General features: G+C 34.5%; 1 protein-coding gene across 2 annotated transcripts in view; it reads right to left on the bottom strand.

Annotated features, from left to right (window-relative positions):
* Positions 1-841: 841 nt before the first annotated feature.
* The window catches only part of FSTL5 (follistatin like 5), a 747,693-nt gene continuing 726,183 nt past the window's right edge, over positions 842-22,351 (bottom strand). For both annotated transcript variants that reach the window (XM_025873977.2, XM_025873976.2), the window contains exon 16: positions 842-3,356. In XM_025873977.2, the coding sequence (XP_025729762.1) occupies positions 2,654-3,356 (703 nt within the window). In that variant the 3' untranslated portion in view covers positions 842-2,653. The remainder of the gene's footprint in view (positions 3,357-22,351) is intronic.

The raw sequence follows: 22,351 nt of genomic DNA on the forward strand, positions 1-22,351 counted from the left end.
ATTTGTCTTTTATCTAAATTCTTATTATCTGACCCAAATCTCTTTCTCCTTCATGGTTTTCCTATGTCTATCAATGATGTCTTATATGAGACTGCTCATGTTTGTCTCGTTTATTACGTCTCATATTTATTCAGTTGCATTTCATGTCTGGTTCCTTAATATGCCCTGTTTCATAATATATACTTTTGATTTAATTGTCTTGTATTAAGACCTTTTCTCATTCCAACGCCCTGCCTCACTATTGTTTCACTCTTGTCCCTGCTTATAACAAATCTACTATTTGATGTTAGAAGTTTTTTTGTTTGTTTGTTTGTTTTTGTTTTTTGCAGTTACCTCATAATTTCATCCTGGTTTTTCTTTTCTTCTTCTTTTTTTTTAAGATTTTATTTAAGACACAGAAAGAGAAAGAGTACAAGCAGGGAGAGGCAGAGGAAGGGGCAGAGGGAGAGAGAGAAGCAGAATCCCTGCTGAATATGGAGTCCTAGGCAGGGCTTGCTCCCAGGACCCTGAGATCATGACCTGAGCCGGTCAGACCCTTACCAACTGAGCCACCCAGGTGCCCCATCCTGGTTTTTCTAAACTTTCAGTTTTTACACATACCCACATTATTGATGAGATCATTATTTGCAATACAATTTATAGTTTATATAAAAAGACAAACAAAATGCCTTTCCTTGATTGATCTCACTTGACTTGGCCTTTACCCCATCAGATCAACTTTCAAAATAATGCAGAACACCAGACTATGTTGGAAGAACTAGGAGGAAAGACAAAACCAAACATCAGTATGCACGTTAAAACATTGACTGGACTCTCAAGGGTTAAAATTTAAGAGGTTTATTCTCCTTTTATCAAGCAGTGTCTACAGACAGAGCATCCATATGGTGTAAGCTACCAAAGAAGGATGTATGAGACGGACTTACATTAAATCATTAGACACTTTATATGGTTCATGGTCACAAGGGAGAAAACTGCTAAAAAGGAAAGCAGGTTAAGTAGAAACATAAGCTGGTTTTTGTTGTTTATTAAATCTACCTCCCATAATGTTTCCTTAAGCTAAGAAGAAATCTACTGTATCACACAGCTCAGGATGCTATATATACATAAGATATTACACACTATAAAATTTCAGGTTTCTAAGCAGTTTTATACAATTTAAACTTGAGTAAAATTTGTATTTAAAAAAGACCTTCTTGGATTACCTTCAGTAAATGGAGGTCATTTCAACAGCCCATTAGCATTTTTAGCAACAATTAAGAAAAATAAGTAAAAAGATTCTCCAAACATGTAAGTTATTACTTTAAGCCTAGATAATTATCTGCTTATTTCAATAAACCAACTCTCTAGTTTTAATCCAATTCTACTAGCCTTTTATTTGCCCTTTAAAAAAAAGAAGCAGTAATTTTTACTTCTATACAGTGTCTCAAATAAGAGAATTAGTTAGGTTTCAAACCACAGCACACAGTTAATGAGAGGGTCATTTAAGGATTATGCAGGAGTTGAACAGAAGTCATTTAGGAAAGTTCTTAAGAAATGAAGTTCTTTGATGTGTTATATTTAAATTGCCAAGGCAAGAGTAAAGTATGTCTTAACTCACCACTGTGGAGTTATCCCTTATTCCCAGTTTCTGCTACTAATTCTCCTAAACAACTAATACTCATCAGTTCTCTAGCCAGTATTTTCTCTCTGGTGTTAATTTCCCTATATGTGGTTTACTCTAAGCAGACACAAATGATATTTCTTTTTTTTAAAACTGAAAGTTCCTGCTGATTCAACACTGGACTACATGAAAAGAAAGAAATTTGTTCTGCTAATAATAAACATTTGTAAGCAGTTGACATCTGAGACAAATTTGCATTAAAAATACAATGCACTCCAATGATTAAAAGCAAAATGAGTAGAGAATACATTGCAAACATTTTTCCATAATTATTTTCCTCCCTTCCTCCCCATTTTCCATAGCATGCTGCAAACCATACAGTTAAGTATCAAATAGAGTTTGTCACCTGTATACAACCTAAGGCCAATTTATGCCTTCAAATGACATTTCTTTGAGGTTTAAATCAATGCTAAAGACAGGATTTGGTGCAAGAGATGTTAAACTTTTCTAATGACAAAAGATTTAGAGTTATGAGGGTGTTCAGTATGCAGCGCTTAGCGTACCTTTTCCTCTTGTGACATTCCCTTCAAGGCACAAAAGATTATAAACAGTGGATGGGACAGAATATTTTGAAGTAAGAATTTTAAAGTTCCACAACACTTTTTTATTTCTAGTTTAAGCATACCAAAAGACAGAGGAAAAAAATAAGAGATAAGCCACCCCCAAAATGAAATGGTGCTTAAAGTCTTCTGAAATTCCCTGCAGTTATTTTTTATGTATTTAAATTTCTATTTTATTGGCTTAAAATGCATTATAGATTTGATTCCTGTGATTGATGTAGTTTCTTAATTAATGTTGTGTTAAATATTTCTAATCAACCAATATTACTAATTGTGTGTATCTTTGCAAAAAAAAATCTATTTTATTTGGGCCAACCAAATAACTTATGCTTGACTAGGGTATAATCTTGAAAAGTTAAGCTGTAAATTTAAACAATGGATTAAGTGCAATGTACTGGAAAACTCTTCATTCAATAATTATCTAATAGGGCTCCTAGGCATCCCCAACCCAAATGACTGTATTTCCTTTCTCAACTTCAGTGATCTCACAGTTTAACTTATTGAGTCGTCCATCTAGTATAAAGAGAGAATCCTTGGAAGGTGTCATCAGGTATTGACCAAACAAGCCACTGTCCTGGATTTGCCTGTTCTTCTGGTTCCAAGGCCATTCTTCTGCCTTGAGTGGTTCCTTAAGACTCTTTATCATCTTAACCTTCCCAGAGGAGAGCTCCACAAAGAGCACATCGGTCTGTGTGCTTGAGCTACCATAGATGTTGTATTGGTGGGCTTCAGTAAAGGATGGCTGAAATGCCAGATCAGATATGTGCAGATTTGTGTGAATATCAAAAGCCTCCTGGATTTCTCCTCGGATGGTAATGTACTGGACCCTTACAAGGCCTTTCACATCATTAATGCTGACAAGATAGTGCCCATCTGGAGAGACATATGGAGTGCCTGTCACATCACTATTGAATCCAATGACCGAGTCGGTTACACCATCCACCATGAGCTGTGGTGGAATTGCCCCAGTGCTGTCAGGTTTGCAGCCAATGAAGTAATATCCTCCCAAGTGTGTGTATGCCAATGACTGAGGAATACACTTATAGTCCATCAAGTTAATCGTCTTGATGTATGACATGGTTTCAAGATCAATTTTTTGTAGTGCAGCTTCATCTTTATGAAGAATAAATCCAAACCTGAAAAGATGAAAACCAAAGTTAGACAGGAAACTATAGAGTGGTTCCCATATGAAAACGTATTGTGGGCAGGTGGAAAAGGCCGTCACTAATCTCGGCCTTAATTGTCAGGCTCTGCTGCAATTTGTGTCATCATCATTTTGGATTAAACCTTAAATTATGCTCCTTTCTTCTCCTTTCTCTAGGTCATTCTTACATTACAGCCAACAATTGTAACTCATGGTGTAGAAAACAAAATAATTAAAAGCAATACATCTAGGTAACTGGAACAACAGATTTTACTTTTACCATACATAAAAATGTAAACATTATTTTGTATGTCTCGAATCCTTCTGATATTGAATAAGCTTGGTTTACTGCTACTAACGTCAACAACAACAAAAGACTTGAATATATATCTATTTTACTTGTTTCATTTACTTCTTATTTTGTCTTATGACCATCAGAAAAGTCTGACACTCATTGCTACTTAGACAATTAACCACATCTTTCTCATTTTAATCTGTCTTTTAGGACTACCTTAATAAATGCAGTTGTTTCTTTTGTTTGCTTGTTTGTTTTGGAGTTTTTTTGTATGGAACTATTAAACTTCTATTTATTAAATTTTAAGATTACCTTGATTAACTACTTTTATGATTTTAACACTTATTTTATTACAAGTTTTACATAGACGTTACATTTTTCAACCTTGTCATGCTTATATTATCATTTTTAGTGCATTATATTGGTTATCTTATATTGAACAACAAGGAAACTTAAAGATTTATGATGTTTTCTGTTAAAGTTATTTTATTTTATTTTTTTAAAGATTTTATTTATTTACTTGAGAGAGAGAGAGAGACAAAGCGAGAGAAGGAACACAAGCAGGGGGAGTGGGACAGGGAGAAGCAGGCTTCCTACTGAGTAGGGAGCCCAATGCGGGGCTCGATTCCAGGACCCTGGCATGATGACCTGAGCCGAAGGCAGATATTTAACGACTGAGCCACCCAGGAGCCCCTGTTAAAGTTATTTTAAAAGTAAATATTTCTTATTTGTTTTGGTGGTCTCTTTAATTACTTCTGTGCTTTTCAAAGCATTTGTCCTGAATACTAGCTGCAAATTATTATAAGTCCCTGTGACAAGTATAAATATATTTAGAAATTATGACTTATAACACCAGTGGGCTCTTAGCAAAAATAAGTAAGTTAGATAAGATAAAATGAGATGGAAACTAGTATACAAAATTATATCCAAAATGGATACTGGCCAATAAAATTTTGAAGGACTCTTACTTTTGTTTTTGTTAATAGTATCGATTAAAACACAACCTAGTGTTTTCCAAGGCTCCATGAATATATATTTAAAAAAGGGAGTCTATTGTTATATTGAATGTGCTCATAAATGAAAAAAAATAAAAATAAGATGACTTGTGGCACAGTAAAACAAAAACTCTGAAGATAGCCAATTATGTTATTGTCACCTGTGCAATTCATTTTCAATGTATTAATTCTTACACAAAATTGTATTTATGTAAAAAATGACCATTTCCACACATAATACATAAATATAGTGCATTCAGGGTAACAGCTCCTTAAAATTTCAAATATAAGCATATAGCAAGCCCAAAAAATAAACTCATCTTTAATATTATAGAAAAGATAAGATGAATGTTCTCAAAAAATCAGTCTTTGTGTTGTAACTGTGGAAGGCAGCAGGTGCATCAGCACAAATATTTTCCTGAAATAGATGTAAATTTGTGACTTCTATGTTATTATATTACATATAGTTGGGAAACCATGTTATAATTTTAGCTATCTTTGAACATTTGTGAAGAGACTATTTATTTGTTGTATTTAGAGAGATTACAACTATACAAAAGAAAAACTACAATGTATACCTACTCTTTTAAAAAAAGGTTTTAAATATTTATTGAACAACTACTGAATACGAGGCACTGGGAATATATTGTAGATCAACATAACTCTCCCTGCTTTCAATGAGTCTAGGAACTTTAGTAATAAAAATGGAAAACTTAGTGATTAATGCTTAATTATAGCATCCTGTTATACTATTACTTAACTTAGTAATTATTGCTTTTTCTATTTACATGAGATGGAATAAAGTAATCATTTTGAAAATAATATTTCTGGTGTATTTCAGAATGACATTCTCCATTTCTGGCTTATTTCCTCGGTTTTTCTCTTTTCCTGTGTCCTTAATACCTGTGTTTGTGTCATTTCAGGAAACGCAGGTCCCATCATACTTATTTAGGATAAAATTTTTGTTTTGATTATAATAGTATGAAGAACCATTCATATAAGTGTTTCTATTAAAATATTAATGCCTAGCATAGGTTTTAAATACTATCTGAATATTAAATCATACAAAAAAACAAAACAAAACCCTCAAACCAAAAACTGAGTTCCATTATTTTTTGTCAACTTCAAAAATATCATAAAATCCTAAATATCACTATCCACTCTCATACTTGTCTTAATAAATAATTAACTCTAATTACTGTAAAGGGATATTTTTCTATTAATGGACAATCATTAAAGATATGTAAGTGTGTATATGACTGTATCTGGTATTATTTATGAAATTTTGAAAAATGATGGAAGATACTGTCTTTTTATGTTATGCATTGTACATGTTCCCAGAGACAAAAGCAGAAATATGCACATTTAATAAAAGCAATAAGCCAATCAAGTTTTGGCATTTCAGCTCCTCTCTTAACCTTGAGTCTTCCAGTCCCTTTGGGCAATGTTTTTTGAATGCTAATGAAGAAGAATGTGACAAACTCTAAATACTCATGAACTATTTTAACTCTAATACTAAAGAATGCACTCAAGTTTTCTGTAATACAGTCGAGCCTCTTTTGAAGGTAATTAAAATTTTAAGAAAGGGTCTGGTTAAAAATGCAAAAGCTCCATGTGGGGCGATAAAATCACATCTATTTTGGCATCCATGCTGCGTGCTCCTTTAGGACTAGAGATCTAGCTACATAAGCAGATGCACGAGAATGCCTTCAATTTTTCACTACTGATTTATTGGGTAGGAAGTAGTGTCTCTAATTCAAAATTTCCCCCAGTACAGATTGATATTCAAAAATCTCCCACTGTTCATTAGTCTGTGATTAATATTTACGAGGCTCTCAACTTTCATGCCTCCTTAGTATAATAAAATCCTGCCCCGGACTAGGCCTAACATAGTTTGTCTAATATTTGTCAGAATATGTATAGGAAGTTGCAGACTGTAAGAAATGAGAGTTAAAACTTACTCTTGGAATCACTTCTTTTACTAGGAAATTAATAAGGTAGGAAAGTGTGACCTCTCCATATGGTATTGTGTGGATTTGTTGTTGGATTTGTTGAGGAGAATCAGAGCAATGTTTTTCATTTACAAATTATTTTATTTTTCTGAAGTGTAATCGATCTAGTTCATTATGGAAGTTTTTAAGATGTTCAATTTTAATTACTGCTTTTGTACTTTAAGCAGTACAAAGTGAGGTCCTGAAGTGATTCACACAAGGGAAGTTGTTTATGAAGTAAAGGTTTTCAACCTAGGCCGATTTAGTTTCAAGATCCCGTTTTTCAATATAATTGGTGACCTTATGTAAAATCCTTGACTTCCATGACTTTCAATTCCTTTGTTAGACGGAAGAGAACAAAAGTACTACCTTGCTTGGAGGATAGAAGTTAAATGTGTGTTTGTTACCAGGCAAACAGTAAATTCTCAATAAACAGACCTTGCTTATGCTTTATACCTTAAGGAACATCATTTTCCCATTATGAATCCAATATGATATTTCCTAGGGGACAGCAGATTATTACAATTCGTAAATGGGAAGAACAAAAACAAATTATCAATTTTTCTGTATAGCCACTATTTCTAGTTTTTTAAATAAGCACATCATGTTACTCAAATGTGGCAGGACTTTTCCCCTTGTGAATGCAGCAGATATCACACTTGTAATGGAAATTTACATTTTTATTTTGCTTTCACTTCTGCCATCAGGATCTATGGGGGGTACACCCCTTACCCAATCACCAAAACTCTCACATTGTTAGGAATGAAGGCAGTCTAGCTCACTCCATCTTCTTTAGAGGTGCCGTTTCAGTTCTCACTGAGGGCATGGGGCAGTGAGCCATGGTGTGCTGGGTGATTTGGACCTCTGCACAGATGATGGGATTTGAAATAGATACCTGTCTTACTCAAGAATTTTCACTAAAAGTAACAGAAAATTTTGAGACAGACTTTAGGACATGGATATCTAAAGACATGGAGAATTGCAGTCACAGTTTATATCATGGCGATTCAAGAGACTTGCAAAGGAAGTTATTTGGCAAAGAGGGGGAAAGAACAGGTATTTAGAGAGAAACATGGTTGAAATACCATGAAGTCTAATAAAGAGCTGTGCAAAGACTTCCATAACCCATAAGACCAGGCTGCATTTCTTGCATCTGACTAATGATTGATTTCCTCATATCTCTTGCTCAGTTCCCAAATAGGTCTGGTTACAGAGATTCTTACAGAGCAATTCCCCAGTTATTGTTACCTCATAGCATCTGCCATGTTATTCCACCCAGACTCTGCTTTCTGAGATGCTACTGAAGGAATCCCATAATGGCAATTAATAACCTGTATTAAGGCTAAGGTCAATGCCAAGAGTGTTAATACTCCAAAGCTGGGAATGAAAGAACCTCATAACATTTGCAGAATAACAATTATTTTATCTCCTGAGTCTTAATATAGTACCACCCTTCCCCAGAGTCTTCATAGATTCTCACCTGAACAGCTGTCTTTACTGATGACTTTCAGTATTTAACCACTGAGATCAGCCCCCATACTACCAGCTGGGAAGTGTCCCTGAGGCTCCCTCTCCATCCCTACATGATCTCTTTGCTCACACCCTCTCTTCTACACCTCCCCAAATTTTAAAACAAGCATTTCATGTATATCAGTGGATGCAAGTGGGAAGTAGTAAGTGTAGACTGGGTGTATTTGCCATCAGATGCTCTACCACTGAGCTACTCCCCCCACAGATTGGGTGTGTTTGAACATGGGATTAGTCAGACACTCTAACCGGTAATAAAAACAGCATTGCTGTAACTGGATGGGGAGATGAACCATGAGAGACTATGGACTCTGAGAAACAAACTGAGGGTTCTGGAGGGGAGAGGGTGGGGGGGATGAGTTAGCCTGGTGATGGGTATTAAAGAGGGCACGTTCTGCATGGAGCACTGGGTGTTATACACCAACAATGAATCATGGAACACTACATCAAAAACTAATGATGTAATGTATGGTGATTAACATAACATAATAAAAAATAAATAAGTAAAACAAAATAAAACAAAAGCATTTTCCAAAACTTTTGTGATGTCTCAATAATAGAAACTATGTTTTTGAAATAAAATTCCAGAACAGAGTAACTTCAACATCTCTAGGGATTAGTTGTATTGGAATTTTACTTGTGAAAATCAACATCCCAAACTTATGATCAAGTACTTAGTGCTTCATAATAATAGTGGGCAAGATTATTAAGACCTTGTTTTTCTAACTGGATTATAAGTATTTGTTTTTCCAATTGGGAGGTAAGAGATGCTTAACAGAAAAGAAACTAAAATTATAACCTCCTCACCATATAATTAATATATAAACTCACACATAGAATGTGCTGTTGAAATGACATCTTGCATTGTGTTACAGCTGACAGAGGGTTTTCATGGACGCAAAGCATAAATCTAACACAAGCCATCATTTACTAGTTTATGAATTCCTTTATAGTTAGTTGTTTTCTATTATCCCAGACTGACCCTTGTAAGAAAAGATTGAATGCTGTTCTTACACAAGTATCAGAGGATTTAGTTTTTCTCTGAACTTCACATAAATAGCTCAGTAAAACATACCTGTTCATAAACAGTGGTCACATTCATATTGGGAGATGGGAGGCACAGAGAAATAGAATTGACACATTTAGTAAAGATTTACAACCAGAGCAAGGACAGTTTCTGAATAGACCTAATGCTTAGATGTGTTTGAGAGATGATACTACTTTGAAGTTTTCTGTTTTCAAAATGTAGTTTGGAAAAGCTAAAATGAGCCACAGGATACCTCCTACTTGTCTTTTATAAGTATATTATAGAAATTCTATATTAAAGATTTTAACATTACTTCCCCTACTTTCAGTTTTAGAAATTTTTTCTTTAAAAGGTAGAATGTGTTTCTGAATACTAAATTTTCTGTTTTCCTCCTTCTCTGGTATCCTATTGTTCGGATCTGTAGGCTGTTTGATTCTTCTAGGCGAAATTGAAACATAAATGCATAATTTCATTATAGGATATACAGGATGTCTAATTGTTTGACATAATTAATACAGTATTAAAGGTATAGCACTTCTAGTGGCCAGGACATACAGAAAAAAAACATATTTATTAAGAATTCTGTGCACACCATATATACTGCAGACCATATTTCAAAAACCAAAGTCCTCCACCTTTTTTTGAAGAGCTTAAAAGCTTAGAAGAAAAAAAAAAAAACAACAACCTGACAACTATGCTTTCAGATGGTATTTTAAAAGATTGGTTGCTCTTCTTAACTTGGTTTTGGAAAAACACATGAAAATCTGAAAATAGGAGCCCCTTAAATCTTACCCATTTTTTCTGATTTGGGTGTGTTTTATGCAGGAGTTGACAAATGGAGCAGGGATGAAATCGTGGAAATGGAGATAGTAATTAGAAGAATGGGAAATAATTTGTGAGCACAAAGGTAGAAATACAAAAGGAAGGTAAAACGAGGCAAGACCAAAATCTGTGAATCAAAAAACCACTCCCAAAATGTCCATTGCATACCTGCAAGACAGAAATGATGGGTGAAAAAAAATTCAGTAAGGAACTAGGTCTGTCATGAGTTGGGTTCTAGACACCATGTGATCAGATTCAGTATTATTCGCAAGCTGCTATGTTCAGTACACTTTGTACAACCTTATGAAGGAAATAGAGAGGAAATACATGGCTCCTATCCTTAAGGTAATTATAGTCAAGCAGTGGGGTGCTTATAATTGGGTACCCTGACTTTCAAAAAGTGTTTAGGGAGCCTCTTCAAAGATGAGAGAAGGGATGGGTGTAGCTATGTCCCTGTTTCAGCTACTAATTTACATTTCGGTTATGCTAGGCTTCCATGTAAAGAGAGAGTTTATATTAGTCTGGATCCCAGAAAGAAAGGAATAAATTTCAATTAGAGTAAGTCAAGGAGGGTGCAATAAAGAGACTGTTTACAGTAAAACAGAAATTGGTCACAAGGGATAGTGCAGTAATATGGGGAGAGTATCAATGAGGCTGTTGTCACTGCTCTATCTGGGTAGGAGAGAGTTATGTGGAGAGGTGTGTCTTGTGATGTTCTGTCACCTCTGATCTAAAGAAACAGCTGGTCACCTACAAAATAGCAGACATGGAGGGGGAGTGGGGGAATTGAGGGTGGGAAGGTAGCGGGGGAATATACACTCTGGTCTCATGCTCCTTCTTCGTGCAATCTCCAGTCAGGCTTTTCATTGGCCTAACCAACCAGAAGCCATATTAGCCAGCCTTCTGGGATAGAAAGCAGGTAGAGAAGGGTGGAGTGTATACCTGGGTATAGAAATGCCAGACAGCATCCACAGATTTCCTTGGCCAAAGAGTCTTGAAAAACTGAATTCTAGTGTATATACAGAGCTACATAGAGTGAGGGTTGTGACATTTATGTTTAGTTCCTAATTGGGATCATTGACAATTGATAAAGAAAAATTGTGTAACTTTCCAAGCTGGGAGAAGGCATTCTTGATTTTTTTCCCCCTGAAATAAATGCCTCTTTTGATAGCATTTTCTTACTTCTGGTAAAGTTTTAGAAAATGACTCTTACCTTTAGTTACTGATAAAATATTTTTAACAATTGTTATGTACTAAATGTTTGTGTCCCTGCCCGCCCCCACCAAATTCATGTGTTGAAGTTCTAATCCCCATTATAATGGTGTTTGGAGGTGGGGCCTTTGGGAAGAAATTAGGCTATGAAGGTGAGCCTTCATGGATTAAATAAGTGCCCTTAAAAGAAGAGACATAAGAGCGATGATCTCTCTCTCTCTCTCTCTCTTTGCCATGTGAGGACAGAGCAAGATGATGTCAGTCTGCAAACTAGAAAGAGGGCTCTCTCCAGAACCTAAACATGTTGACATCCTGATCTCTGACTTCCTAGCTTCCAGAAGTGTGATAAATACATTTCTGTTGTTTAAGCCATCCTGTCTGTGATATTTTGTTAAAGCACCCCAAACTGACTAAAACATCATTGGTACTAGAAATGAGGTGCTGCTACAACAAATTTCTAAAAGTGTGGATGAGGCTTTGCAACTGGGTAAGGCACAGAGGCTTGAGGCGTTTTGAGGTGCATGCTAGAAAAATCCATTATTGCTGAGTTAGGGCCGATAAAGGCCATCCTGGTGAGAGCTCAGAAATGAAAGAGGAGAGCTGGAGAGGAAGCCTTTATCTTCTTAGAGAATACGTTAACAATCATGAACAGAATGTAGAAATATGGCTGGTAAAGGCCATTCTGATGAGGTCTCAGATGGCAATGGGGGATATATTATTCGAAACTGGAGGAAAGACATTTCCTTACTATAAAGCAACAGAGAATTTAGTTAAACTGTGTTAGTGTTCTAGTGTTTTGTGGAAAGTAGAACTTGAGAATGATGAAATTGGATATTCAGCTGAGATTTATAAGGAAAGTGTTGAAGAAGTGATTTGGTTCTTCCTGATTGCTTATAGTAAAGTGGAAGCAGAAAGAAATAGATTGAAGGAGGAATTGTTAAGCAAAAGGACCCAGAACATAAAGATTTGGAAAGATCTTGGTCTGTCTATAATACACACACACACATACACAAAATGGGAATGCATATTCAGAAAAGAACATTAACGGTGTGGAAGACCAGCCATGTGATAAGGATATTAGCATGTTGTGAACCACAGAATTAATCAGCTACCCAGAAGGGACACTGCCAGTTTGAACTGAAGGAGATGGAGACAGGCTGAAATGAAGGAAGGTTGTTGGACTTCTTGAATTTTACAGGATAAGACTACATAGCTCTTTATCTGTGAACGTGCATTATTCTTCAAGATAAAGGAAAAATGACTCCAAAGTTGATTCAGGATCATTAGGGCGACTGTCTCAGTTTGAAAAGGGCTGGGACATTACCCAGAGCCTTGGAAATGAAACCTTCACCATGCAGAGCTGCGGGGGCAGGACCACCACTGCAGTGGGGCCTAAAGTCAGAACATTAAGTCAATGAGGATTATTCTCAAGACTTAAAGTCTCATGGAGTTTGCTTTGCTAGATTTTAGACTTGTTTGGGACTCATCACCACTTCCTCCTCTCTTATTTCTCCCTTTTGAAATAGGATGTGTATCCTCTGCCTGACCCACCATTTTATTTTGGAAGCACATAACATATTTGATTTCATAGGTTCACAGCTAGAGAGGAATTTTGCCTCCGTGTGAATCAAACCTGAGTCTTTCCCATATCTAATTTAGATGACATTTAGATAAGACTTTGGACTTTAGACTTTAGAATTGATGCTGGAACAAGTTAAGACCTTTGGGGCTACTGAGCTAGAATGAATGCTTTTTTCATGTAGGAAAGATATGAATTTTGAAGGACCAGGGGTGGAATCCTATGACTGAATTGTGTCTCCCCCACACCTCAAATTCTTATGTTGAAGGCCTAATTCCCAATGTGATGTTATTTGGAGATGGAAATTTGGGAAGGAAATTAGATCATGAGTGTAGAGCCCTTCTGAATGGGAATGGTGCTTTTGAGAGAAGACACGAAGATATGATCTCTCTCTCTCTCTCTGCCATGGGAGGACACAGCTTAAGACAGCTATCAGGTGTAAACGAGGAAAAGGGCTCTCACCAGAACCCAAACATGTTGGCACCCTGATCTCTGACTTCCCAACCTCTAGAACTGTGAGAAACTTCCATTGTTTAAACCACCCAGTCCATGGTCTTTTGTTAATAAGACTGTTGAATCACAGACCTGTGCCTCTGAAACAAATAATACATTATATGTTAAAAAAAAAAAAGAAGATAGTAGGAAGGGAAAAATGAAGGGGGAGAAATCAGATGGGGAGACGAACCATGAGAGACTATGGACTCTGAGAAACAAACTGAGGGTTCTAGAGGGGAGGAGGGTGGGGGGATGGGTTAGCCTGGTGATGGGTATTAAAGAGGGCACGTAATGCATGGAGCACTGGGTGTTATATGCAAACAATGAATCATGGAACACTACATCAAAAACTAATGATGTAATGTATGGTGATTAACATAACATAATAATAAAATAAAAAAATTAAAAAGCAATCAGCAGGGGAGACGAACCATGAGAGACTATGGACTGAGAAACAAACTGAGGGTTCTAGAGGGGAGGGGGTGAGGGGATGGGTTAGTCTGGTGATGGGTATTAAAGAGGGCACGTACTGCATGGAGCACTGGGTGTTATGCACAAACATGAAACATGGATTCAATATATCAAATCAAAATATGTCAATATATCAAAAACTAATGATGTAATGTATGGTGATTAACATAACATAATAAAAAACATTAGCAAAACTAAGTTAGAAATCATGTGGTTAAGGTTATGCCTATGATTAATACCAGTGGTTGTTTTATTATTTTCCCATTACTTTTACATTTTCTTCAGGTAATAGCAAAGCTTCGTGAGTAATTATTACTTAACAGACTAGGGGTTTGTAATATATCTTTAGAAATTTATCTGGATTTGGTAATTTTCTTTCACTTTTATTAATCTGTGTGTGTTCTCAGGTATGCAAGAGTAAGGGAAAGGGAAGCATTTTGTTTTGTTTTGTTTGCATTCTTCATTCATACAAATGACAGTACCTCATATTGTGTCTTTTTTTCTTTCAGCACTACATTTTAAAGATAGTCAGGTTGCTCTGCGCATATTTATATACTGCTTTATAGTTATTCATTGGAAATCTATAGTATGATCTGCCATATTTTACTCAATCACCTTCCTTAATATGTGTACTCATGTGGCTTCATTAAGCTCGTGGGTTGGTTGGTGGCTGAGTTCAGCAAGGAAACCTGGGATGGGTGAGCCTTTCTCTCTCCATGTGGTTTTCTCTCCTCAAGAACGCTCACAAGACTTCCTTCAAAGGTGACTGCAACGTTATGACAGGGAAAGCTCTTGTCAAGTCTCTGCTTGACTCATGTTTGCTTATGTTCCATGGACATAAAGAAATCACATGCCCATGGTCAGAGTGCAAGGGGACTACCCAAAGGCATTGGTATTGGGAGACAGGATTCATTGGAGATCATTATTATAACAATCTATCATATAAGGTAATTGTTCAATTGTTTTTTTTTAATTATTATTCTTAAGATAGGTAACTATTAGCACCTATTTTATTAGATAGTACATCACTCCCCACTGACTTGGGATGTCACTTGACATTTAGTCTATGCCCTAATGTTCTTTTTTAAAAAAAAAAAAAGATTTTATTTAATTTTTTGACAGAGAGAGAGAGACACAGTGAGAGAGGGAACACAAGCAGGGGGAGTGGGAGAGGGAGAAGCAAGCTTCCCGCTGAGCAGGGAGCCCGATGCTGGGCTCCATCCCAGGACCCTGGGAACATGACCTGAGCCAAAGGCAGTGGCTTAATGACTGAGCCACCCAGGTGCCCCTATGCCCGAATGTTCTATTTCTTTCATCAGTCTTTCTCTTTCCTCACAGATACATTTTGCACTATTCTATTCATTGAGCCTATGTAATATGTATAAATATCCAGGAAAATGAATCTAACAATTTTTTTTCTCAAAATTTATTGGCTATTGTTTTGTGTGTGTAGTGTTCCGTAAACTTTTCAGTTTATCAAGTTAGAACACAATTAGTACTTTTATCTCACATTTTAGAATCAGCTTATCTAATTTTAGAATATTGATACATTTGAGGGGGTTATTATATTTATATATTAACTGAGTTTTAATATTTTAAAAATAATATGATATATATTTCTACTTATTTGATTCATTTTTAATCATTTTACCAAGAAAAATTAATTTCTTCTTAGGTATATTTATAGATATTTTACCTTTTACTTGCTAATATTAATGGATTCTTTTTTCCATTATATCTTCTGATTGTTTTTTGTTAGCATGTTTAAAGTTATTAATTTCTGAACATTGCTTTGTGTCCCTTAACATTTTGAATTATCTTATTTTCCTAATAGGTTTTTAGCCGATATTCTAGTGTTATTTATATTCAATCATATCATTTTTAGAGATGTATATTTCACCTCCCTTTTGCAATTTCTAACCCACTTGTCTTCATTTTTATCATTGCAGTGGCTAGCATATCCCTCTTATTTTTAAAATACACATTTCAGAACTGGCCTGATCTAGTGGTGTTTCAGCAATATATAAAAATATTAGTGGAATAGAATAAAAATTTCAGAAGCTGACTCGTGATATGTGAAAATTAAAAATATAATAAAGATAGTTTTTCAAATCTGTAGAGAAGATATAAGCTATATAATATTTTGAGGTAGTCAGCTATCTCATAAGAAAAATGTATGTATAACTCATTTTTTACACAAAATAAATCTAGAGAGATGAAAGCTTTGAAATTATGATAATATAATAATATTAAAAGATCAGTATTAAACAACAGTATTATAACATCATTAAAAGCATCAAATATTTAAATATTGAAGATGATACCTTTTTAAGCAAGATCCCACATTCTAGAAGTCTAGAAGTGAAGCTTGATAAAGGTGACTACATTTTTAAAATGAATGAACAATGGTTAATGCATTCTATAAAATGAGCAAAATATAACAGAAAAAGTCAATATTCTGACTGCGTGATGAATCACTAAAATCAGAAAAAGCAAAATATTAAAAAGAAAAAAATAACAAGCAGATAGCTATTCCTCACATGAGGGGAGAATTAATGGCCTTTTACATCAAAACATTCAAAACTTCATAAACAATTAGGTGAATTAAGTTAAAACCAAAAAGAACATGATATCTGTTTTTACCAATCTGTTGGTAGCAACAATAAAGTGTGTTTAAATCCAACATTGGTAAGGATGTGATCAAATTTGTTCTCTCACATACTATTGGTGGAAGCATAGTTATTTTAGGCTTTTTGGAGAATAATTTGATATTACCTCTTAAAATATGACTCTGCTTTAATGAAACAATGACTCCTCTCAGCATCTCCTCTTAATAAATGCTCATAAATGACCACAAAGTAGCATGTGCAAGGATATTCACTGCAGCACTAGTTGCAATAAGGAAATTCAGAAATAATTTAAATGTCAAACAGTAGAGGAATGCTTAAATACACTATGAAGCATCCACCAAATGAAATCTCATACTGCAGCTATAAAAATGATAGGTTATTAGTAATGATATAGTGGTATCTCCAAAACAGTTAATTTTTAAAGAAGTACATACCAGATTTAAAAGAATACTATATATTTTAATGCATTTATATATAATTGCTAGAAGAAATGGACTGGAAGGTTACTCAACAATATGTCTAGTCTTCTAAAAAGAAAAGTGCTGGGTGCTTATAAAAGGAGACTTGTGCTTATTACTATATTAAATTTCTTTATGGTTTCAATACAGCATATATGCATCAAAATGTATACAGAAAACATGCAGCCCCATTATTTTTCAATTAAATAAAGTTAGAGCAGTGAGATATCATGTTCATTTCACAAATTAGGAATATATAATGTTAAAGTGTTCAGTGAAATTGCCACTAGTATTGTTATTAACAGTGTAACTTGCATGTAGAAAATAATAATTAGAATCAAGGATCTTTCACATATTTCTACACTTTTTAGCAATAATTCACTTTCCAATTGACTATCCTGAGAGAATAATAATAAATATGAATAAACCTTTATGTATAAATATATTCACAATATTATAATGTATAGTAGGAAAGATGTGCAAACAACGCAAAAGCCCGTACATAAGTGAATATGTAAATGGTGATGCAGACACTTAATGCAATAGAATACACACACGTTCAAGATATAAAACACTAATTTAGGATTAATATCTATTCAATAAAAGTTATATGAAAAGAGCACAATATTATATGAATGCTATGATTAAACCATTAAAATAAAATAAACAAAGCCCATGAATGCACTGAAGATAACATGCCCAAGTTGAGAAACTGAATTAAACTCATTTTTTTAAGTTTGCAATCTTTGTTCAATGAGCATAGTTTATTTTTGTAATAAGAAATCTATATTTCTATATATTAATAGAAATAAAACAATATGTATGAAGTCTGGATAAAAAGCTCAGGTAGTCCTCATGATAATTACTCATTTTTTCATTCTTGAATATGCATTTACTAAGTGTCTAAACAAAGTACAGACCACAAACTCACCATTATATATAGTTAATTAATCCTCAACAAAAAGGCAAGAATATCCAATGGGAAAAAGAGAGTTTCTTCAACAAATTGTGTTGGGAAGACTGGACAGCTACATGCAAAAGAATGAAATGGACCACTTTCTTACACCATACACAGAAATAAACACAAAATGCACCAAGGACCTAAATGTGAGCCCTGAAACTATAGAAATCCTAGAAGAGAGCACAGACAGCAACTTCTCTGACATAGGCCATAGCAATATCTTTCTAGATATGTCTCTTGAGGCAAGAGAAACAAAAGCAAAAATAAACTTTTGCAACTACGTCAAAATAGAAAGTTTCTGTACAACAAAGGCAACAACCAACAAAACTAAAAGACAACCTACTGAATCGGACAAGATGTTTGCAAATGACTTATCTGGTAAAAGGTTATTATCCAAAACATATAAAGAACTTATACAACTCAATAGCAAAAAAAAAACAAAAAAAAACAAATAATCCAATTAAAAATGGGCAGAAGATATGAACAGACATCTCTCCAAAGAAGACATCCAGATGGCCAACAGACACATGAAAAGATGTTCAGCATCCCTTGTCATCATCAGGGAAATGCAAAGCAAAACTACAATGAGATATCAACTCACACGTGTCAGAATGGCTAAAATCTCAAGAAACAACAAGTGTTGGTGAGGATGTGGAGAAAAAGGAACCCTCTTACACTGTTGATAGGAATGCAAACTTGGGCAGTCACTGTGGAAGACAGTATGGAGGTTCCTCACAAAGTTAAAAATAGAACTACTCTACAGTTCAGTAATTGCCCTACCAGGAATTTACTCAAAGAATATATATAACATGAATTTGAAGGGCTACATGCACTCCTGTGTTTATTGAAGTATTATGTACAATAACCAAACTATGGAAGCAACACAAGTGCCCATCGACAGATGAATGGATAAAGAAGATGTGGTATATATATACAATGGAATATGATTCAGACATAAAGAAGAATGAAATCCTGTCATTTGCAACAACATGAATAGATCTAGAGAGTATAAAGCTAAGCAAAGTCAGTCAGAGAAAGACAAATACGATTTCACTTATATGTGGAATTTAAGAAACAAAACAAATGAACAAAGAAACAAAAAGAGACAAACCAAAAAATGGACTCTTAACTACAGAGAACAAACAGATGGTTACCAGCGGGGAGGTGGGTGGGTGATAGGTGAAATGGGTGATGAGGATTAAGAGTACACTAATTTTGGTAAGTGCTGAGTAATATACGGAACTGTTGGATCACTCTATTGTACACTTGAAACTAATATAACACTGTATGTCAACTACACTGGAATTAAAATAATAATAGACTGTGCTTCATGCTTCACTAAAAATTCATCTATGTGAAGACTTATCTGCAAAGAAATACAGACATACTGAAATAAATTTTGCAAATACCAGAGTATGTTTTGATGTTAAATTAAATGAAAAACATGTTCAAATGCAAAGAATACCTGTACTGAATCACACAAGGAGATAATGGAACAATAAATTCATAGTATAAATAATGACATAGTAGCTGAATATCAGAAGATCAATGGGAGATGTTATGATCCATAATATTAACAAAGAATTTGCATGGTAGAACGAAACTAAAAGTTTGCCTGAAGAAAATGCTTGTAGCTGTGATCTTAACAGAAGATAAAGCAGAAAACAATTGAATGGAAAAATTGGAAACAGGAAAGCATTCTCCTCTCAAGACATCATTCCACAATGTTAATCAGGGGTTATTTTTTATATTTCTCTAAACTATTCTGTCTTTGAAAATCTACTTGAAATTCAACCTGGCATAACTATATGCTTTTTACAACTTCTATATTCAAAATAGTACCTTTGATAATTATCTTTACTTTCATTTCAATAATACTGGAAGGTTTTTCATTTTTAAATCTATTATATGTAATTTGGTGACCGAACATCAGAATTTTAAAATTGAATGTGATTTTATTGCAAATCTCTGAAAAGACATATTTATTTCAGAGATTGAACCAAGCATACATCCTAGAGAAGTGAGGACAAACAGGTCTGAAGTAGTTGAATTTGTATAACTCCTTCAACAATTCTGCTTGAACATTTAATCTTATTAACTTTAGCAGCCTTTCCCTGATGATTTCTTTTAATTGGCACAATGATGCTACAGAGAAACATGTAGTGAAGTTTTATGAGGAAGAAAGTAGAAATAGAAAAACCACAGTGTGGGGGCGCCTGGGTGGCTCAGTCAATTAAGTGTCTGCCTTCAGCTCAGGTCATGATCCCAGGGTCCTGGGATTGAGTCCTACGTCAGGCTCCTTGCCCAGCAGGGAGTCTGCTTCTCCCTCTCCCACTCCCCCTGCTTGTGTTCCCTCTCTCGCTGTGTCTCTCTCTGTCAAATAAATAAATAAAAATCTTTAAAATAAAAAAAAGAAAAACCACAGTGTGCCTGATACTTATGTTGTAAGTCTGCCCTAGAACTATAATTTTGTTGGTTTTATTTCCATGTGTACAATGGTGATTATACTAGTTACTTCCCAGAATACTAAAAGAATAAATTAGTTGTAAGAATATCAGTGTTTTAAGTCATAAAATTCCTACACAGGAGGCAATGTACATATAACTAGAATGTTGCTGCCTTTTTAGAAAACTTAACTAACGCTAATTAATTTGAGTTCAATAATGACATATTTTTTCTGATTTTACTACATTGTATTTCAATTTATTATAATTTTGATTTTCTCTTACTTTTCAATCAATCCTAGGATTTTCAAAAGTAACTTTTTCATATCTCTATATAACCATCAGTCAATTAAAAGTAGGTAAAAAGCACAAAGGAGCTATTCCTGAAAGGAGCTGGGTATAGCTAACATTGCTGATGACAGCCTGACAGAAAGGGAAGTGAAACATATACAACACAATATTTCAACAAAAACAAAAATTTAGGACATTTTGGGCAAAAAAAAAGAAGCATTTCAAATGAAAATTATTGTTTTAAACAATAGCCTGAATTATCACTAATAATCTGTATTACCAATAATATAATTATTTGGCTCTTAGACTGACTCCTCCCTTGAATAATCTACATAGCTGAGATTTATCTTATAGCACTTAAAATATTAGGAACTAAGCAATACATTTGGAGACAATGTCACATTGTGTTTGTTGTTTTCTGAATGTATTCCTAGCATTTATGGATTATTTAACTTTTTTTGTTTTGAGCGATAGATTTAGTAAGATTTGTTTCTGGGAAGAAAAGATTGGGAGCTCTGTTTGGCTCTATTCCTAGCTTCCTTTTTCTCCTTGTGTTGGCTTTGTGTATACCGCACATTCCCTCTTCTATGTTAGATTCTTGGACTAAGCCTAATCTGATTATTGCTTCTTAACAGTCAATACTTCCTTTAGCGACTTCTGATGATATAGAATCAAATTCCCCTTATGCCATCCAATACACCGTTTCAGGTACAAAATCAAAATCATAATTTGTACTTCCCAGGAGTATTAATAATTAACAAATGTAAATGGCAATCAAAATATTGAATCAATGTGACAATAGCTCTAAACACTTCAACATCATAAAAAGTACTATTGTTAATTCTTTCTATAGAATTTCCTGGTTTTTGAGCTTAATGAGAAGTAGGTTTTCTTGCTGTTTTCACAAAACTGACACAATTTATTTTTGTATGAAAAACAAGAAGAAATCTTGAGAAGTCAACAAATTTGAGGAAGTTTTTAAAAATTTAAAGACCTACTAATTGGGGCACCTGGGTGGCTCAGTCGTTAAGCGTCTGCCTTCAGCTCAGGTCATGATCCCAGGGTCCTGGGATCGAGCCCCACATCAGGCTCCCTGCTCCATGGGAAGCCTGCTTCTCCCTCTCCCACTCCCCCTGCTTGTGTTCCCTCTCTCAATGTGTCTCTCTCTGTCAAATAAATAAATAAAATATTAAAAAAAGACCTACTAATTATTGCAGAATATATGATCTAGTTTACTGACTCTGAAATGTGTCAGAAGTGGATTATTTTCTTGCATTTTTTTACAGTATCTTATCTGAAATTTTTGATTTCAAAGAAAGATCTCAAAATGGTACCAAACATTGCACTTTAAGAACTAAAAAAGAAAGAGCAAACTAAATCTAAAACCAACAGAAGGAAATAATAGTAATGAGAGGTGGAGATATAGAGAATATGAAAACAACATTTTATTGTTCAACAAAATAATATTTAACAACAAAAAAGTTGATTCTTTGAAAAGTATAAAAAGTGACAAATATTTTAGTAAACTGACAAAAAGAAAAGAATCAAAATCTAAATCAGTAATGAAAGTGGGATGTTACTACTGAGTTTACAGGACTAAAAATGATTAAAAGAGAATACTATGAACAATTATAGGTCAACAAATTAGATAACATAGATAAATTAGATAACATGGATAAATTCCAAAAAAAACACAAGCCTCCAAAACTCACCCGGGCACCCTCGTCAAATATGAAAGGAAGAAGAAAGAAAGAAACAGAAAGAAAGAAAGAAAGAAAGAAAGAAAGAA

The sequence above is a fragment of the Callorhinus ursinus genome, unplaced genomic scaffold (assembly GCF_003265705.2).
Source record: "Callorhinus ursinus isolate GAN/ISIS: 27379988/994484 unplaced genomic scaffold, GSC_fseal_2.0 scaffold4, whole genome shotgun sequence".
Lineage (NCBI taxonomy): Eukaryota > Metazoa > Chordata > Mammalia > Carnivora > Otariidae > Callorhinus > Callorhinus ursinus.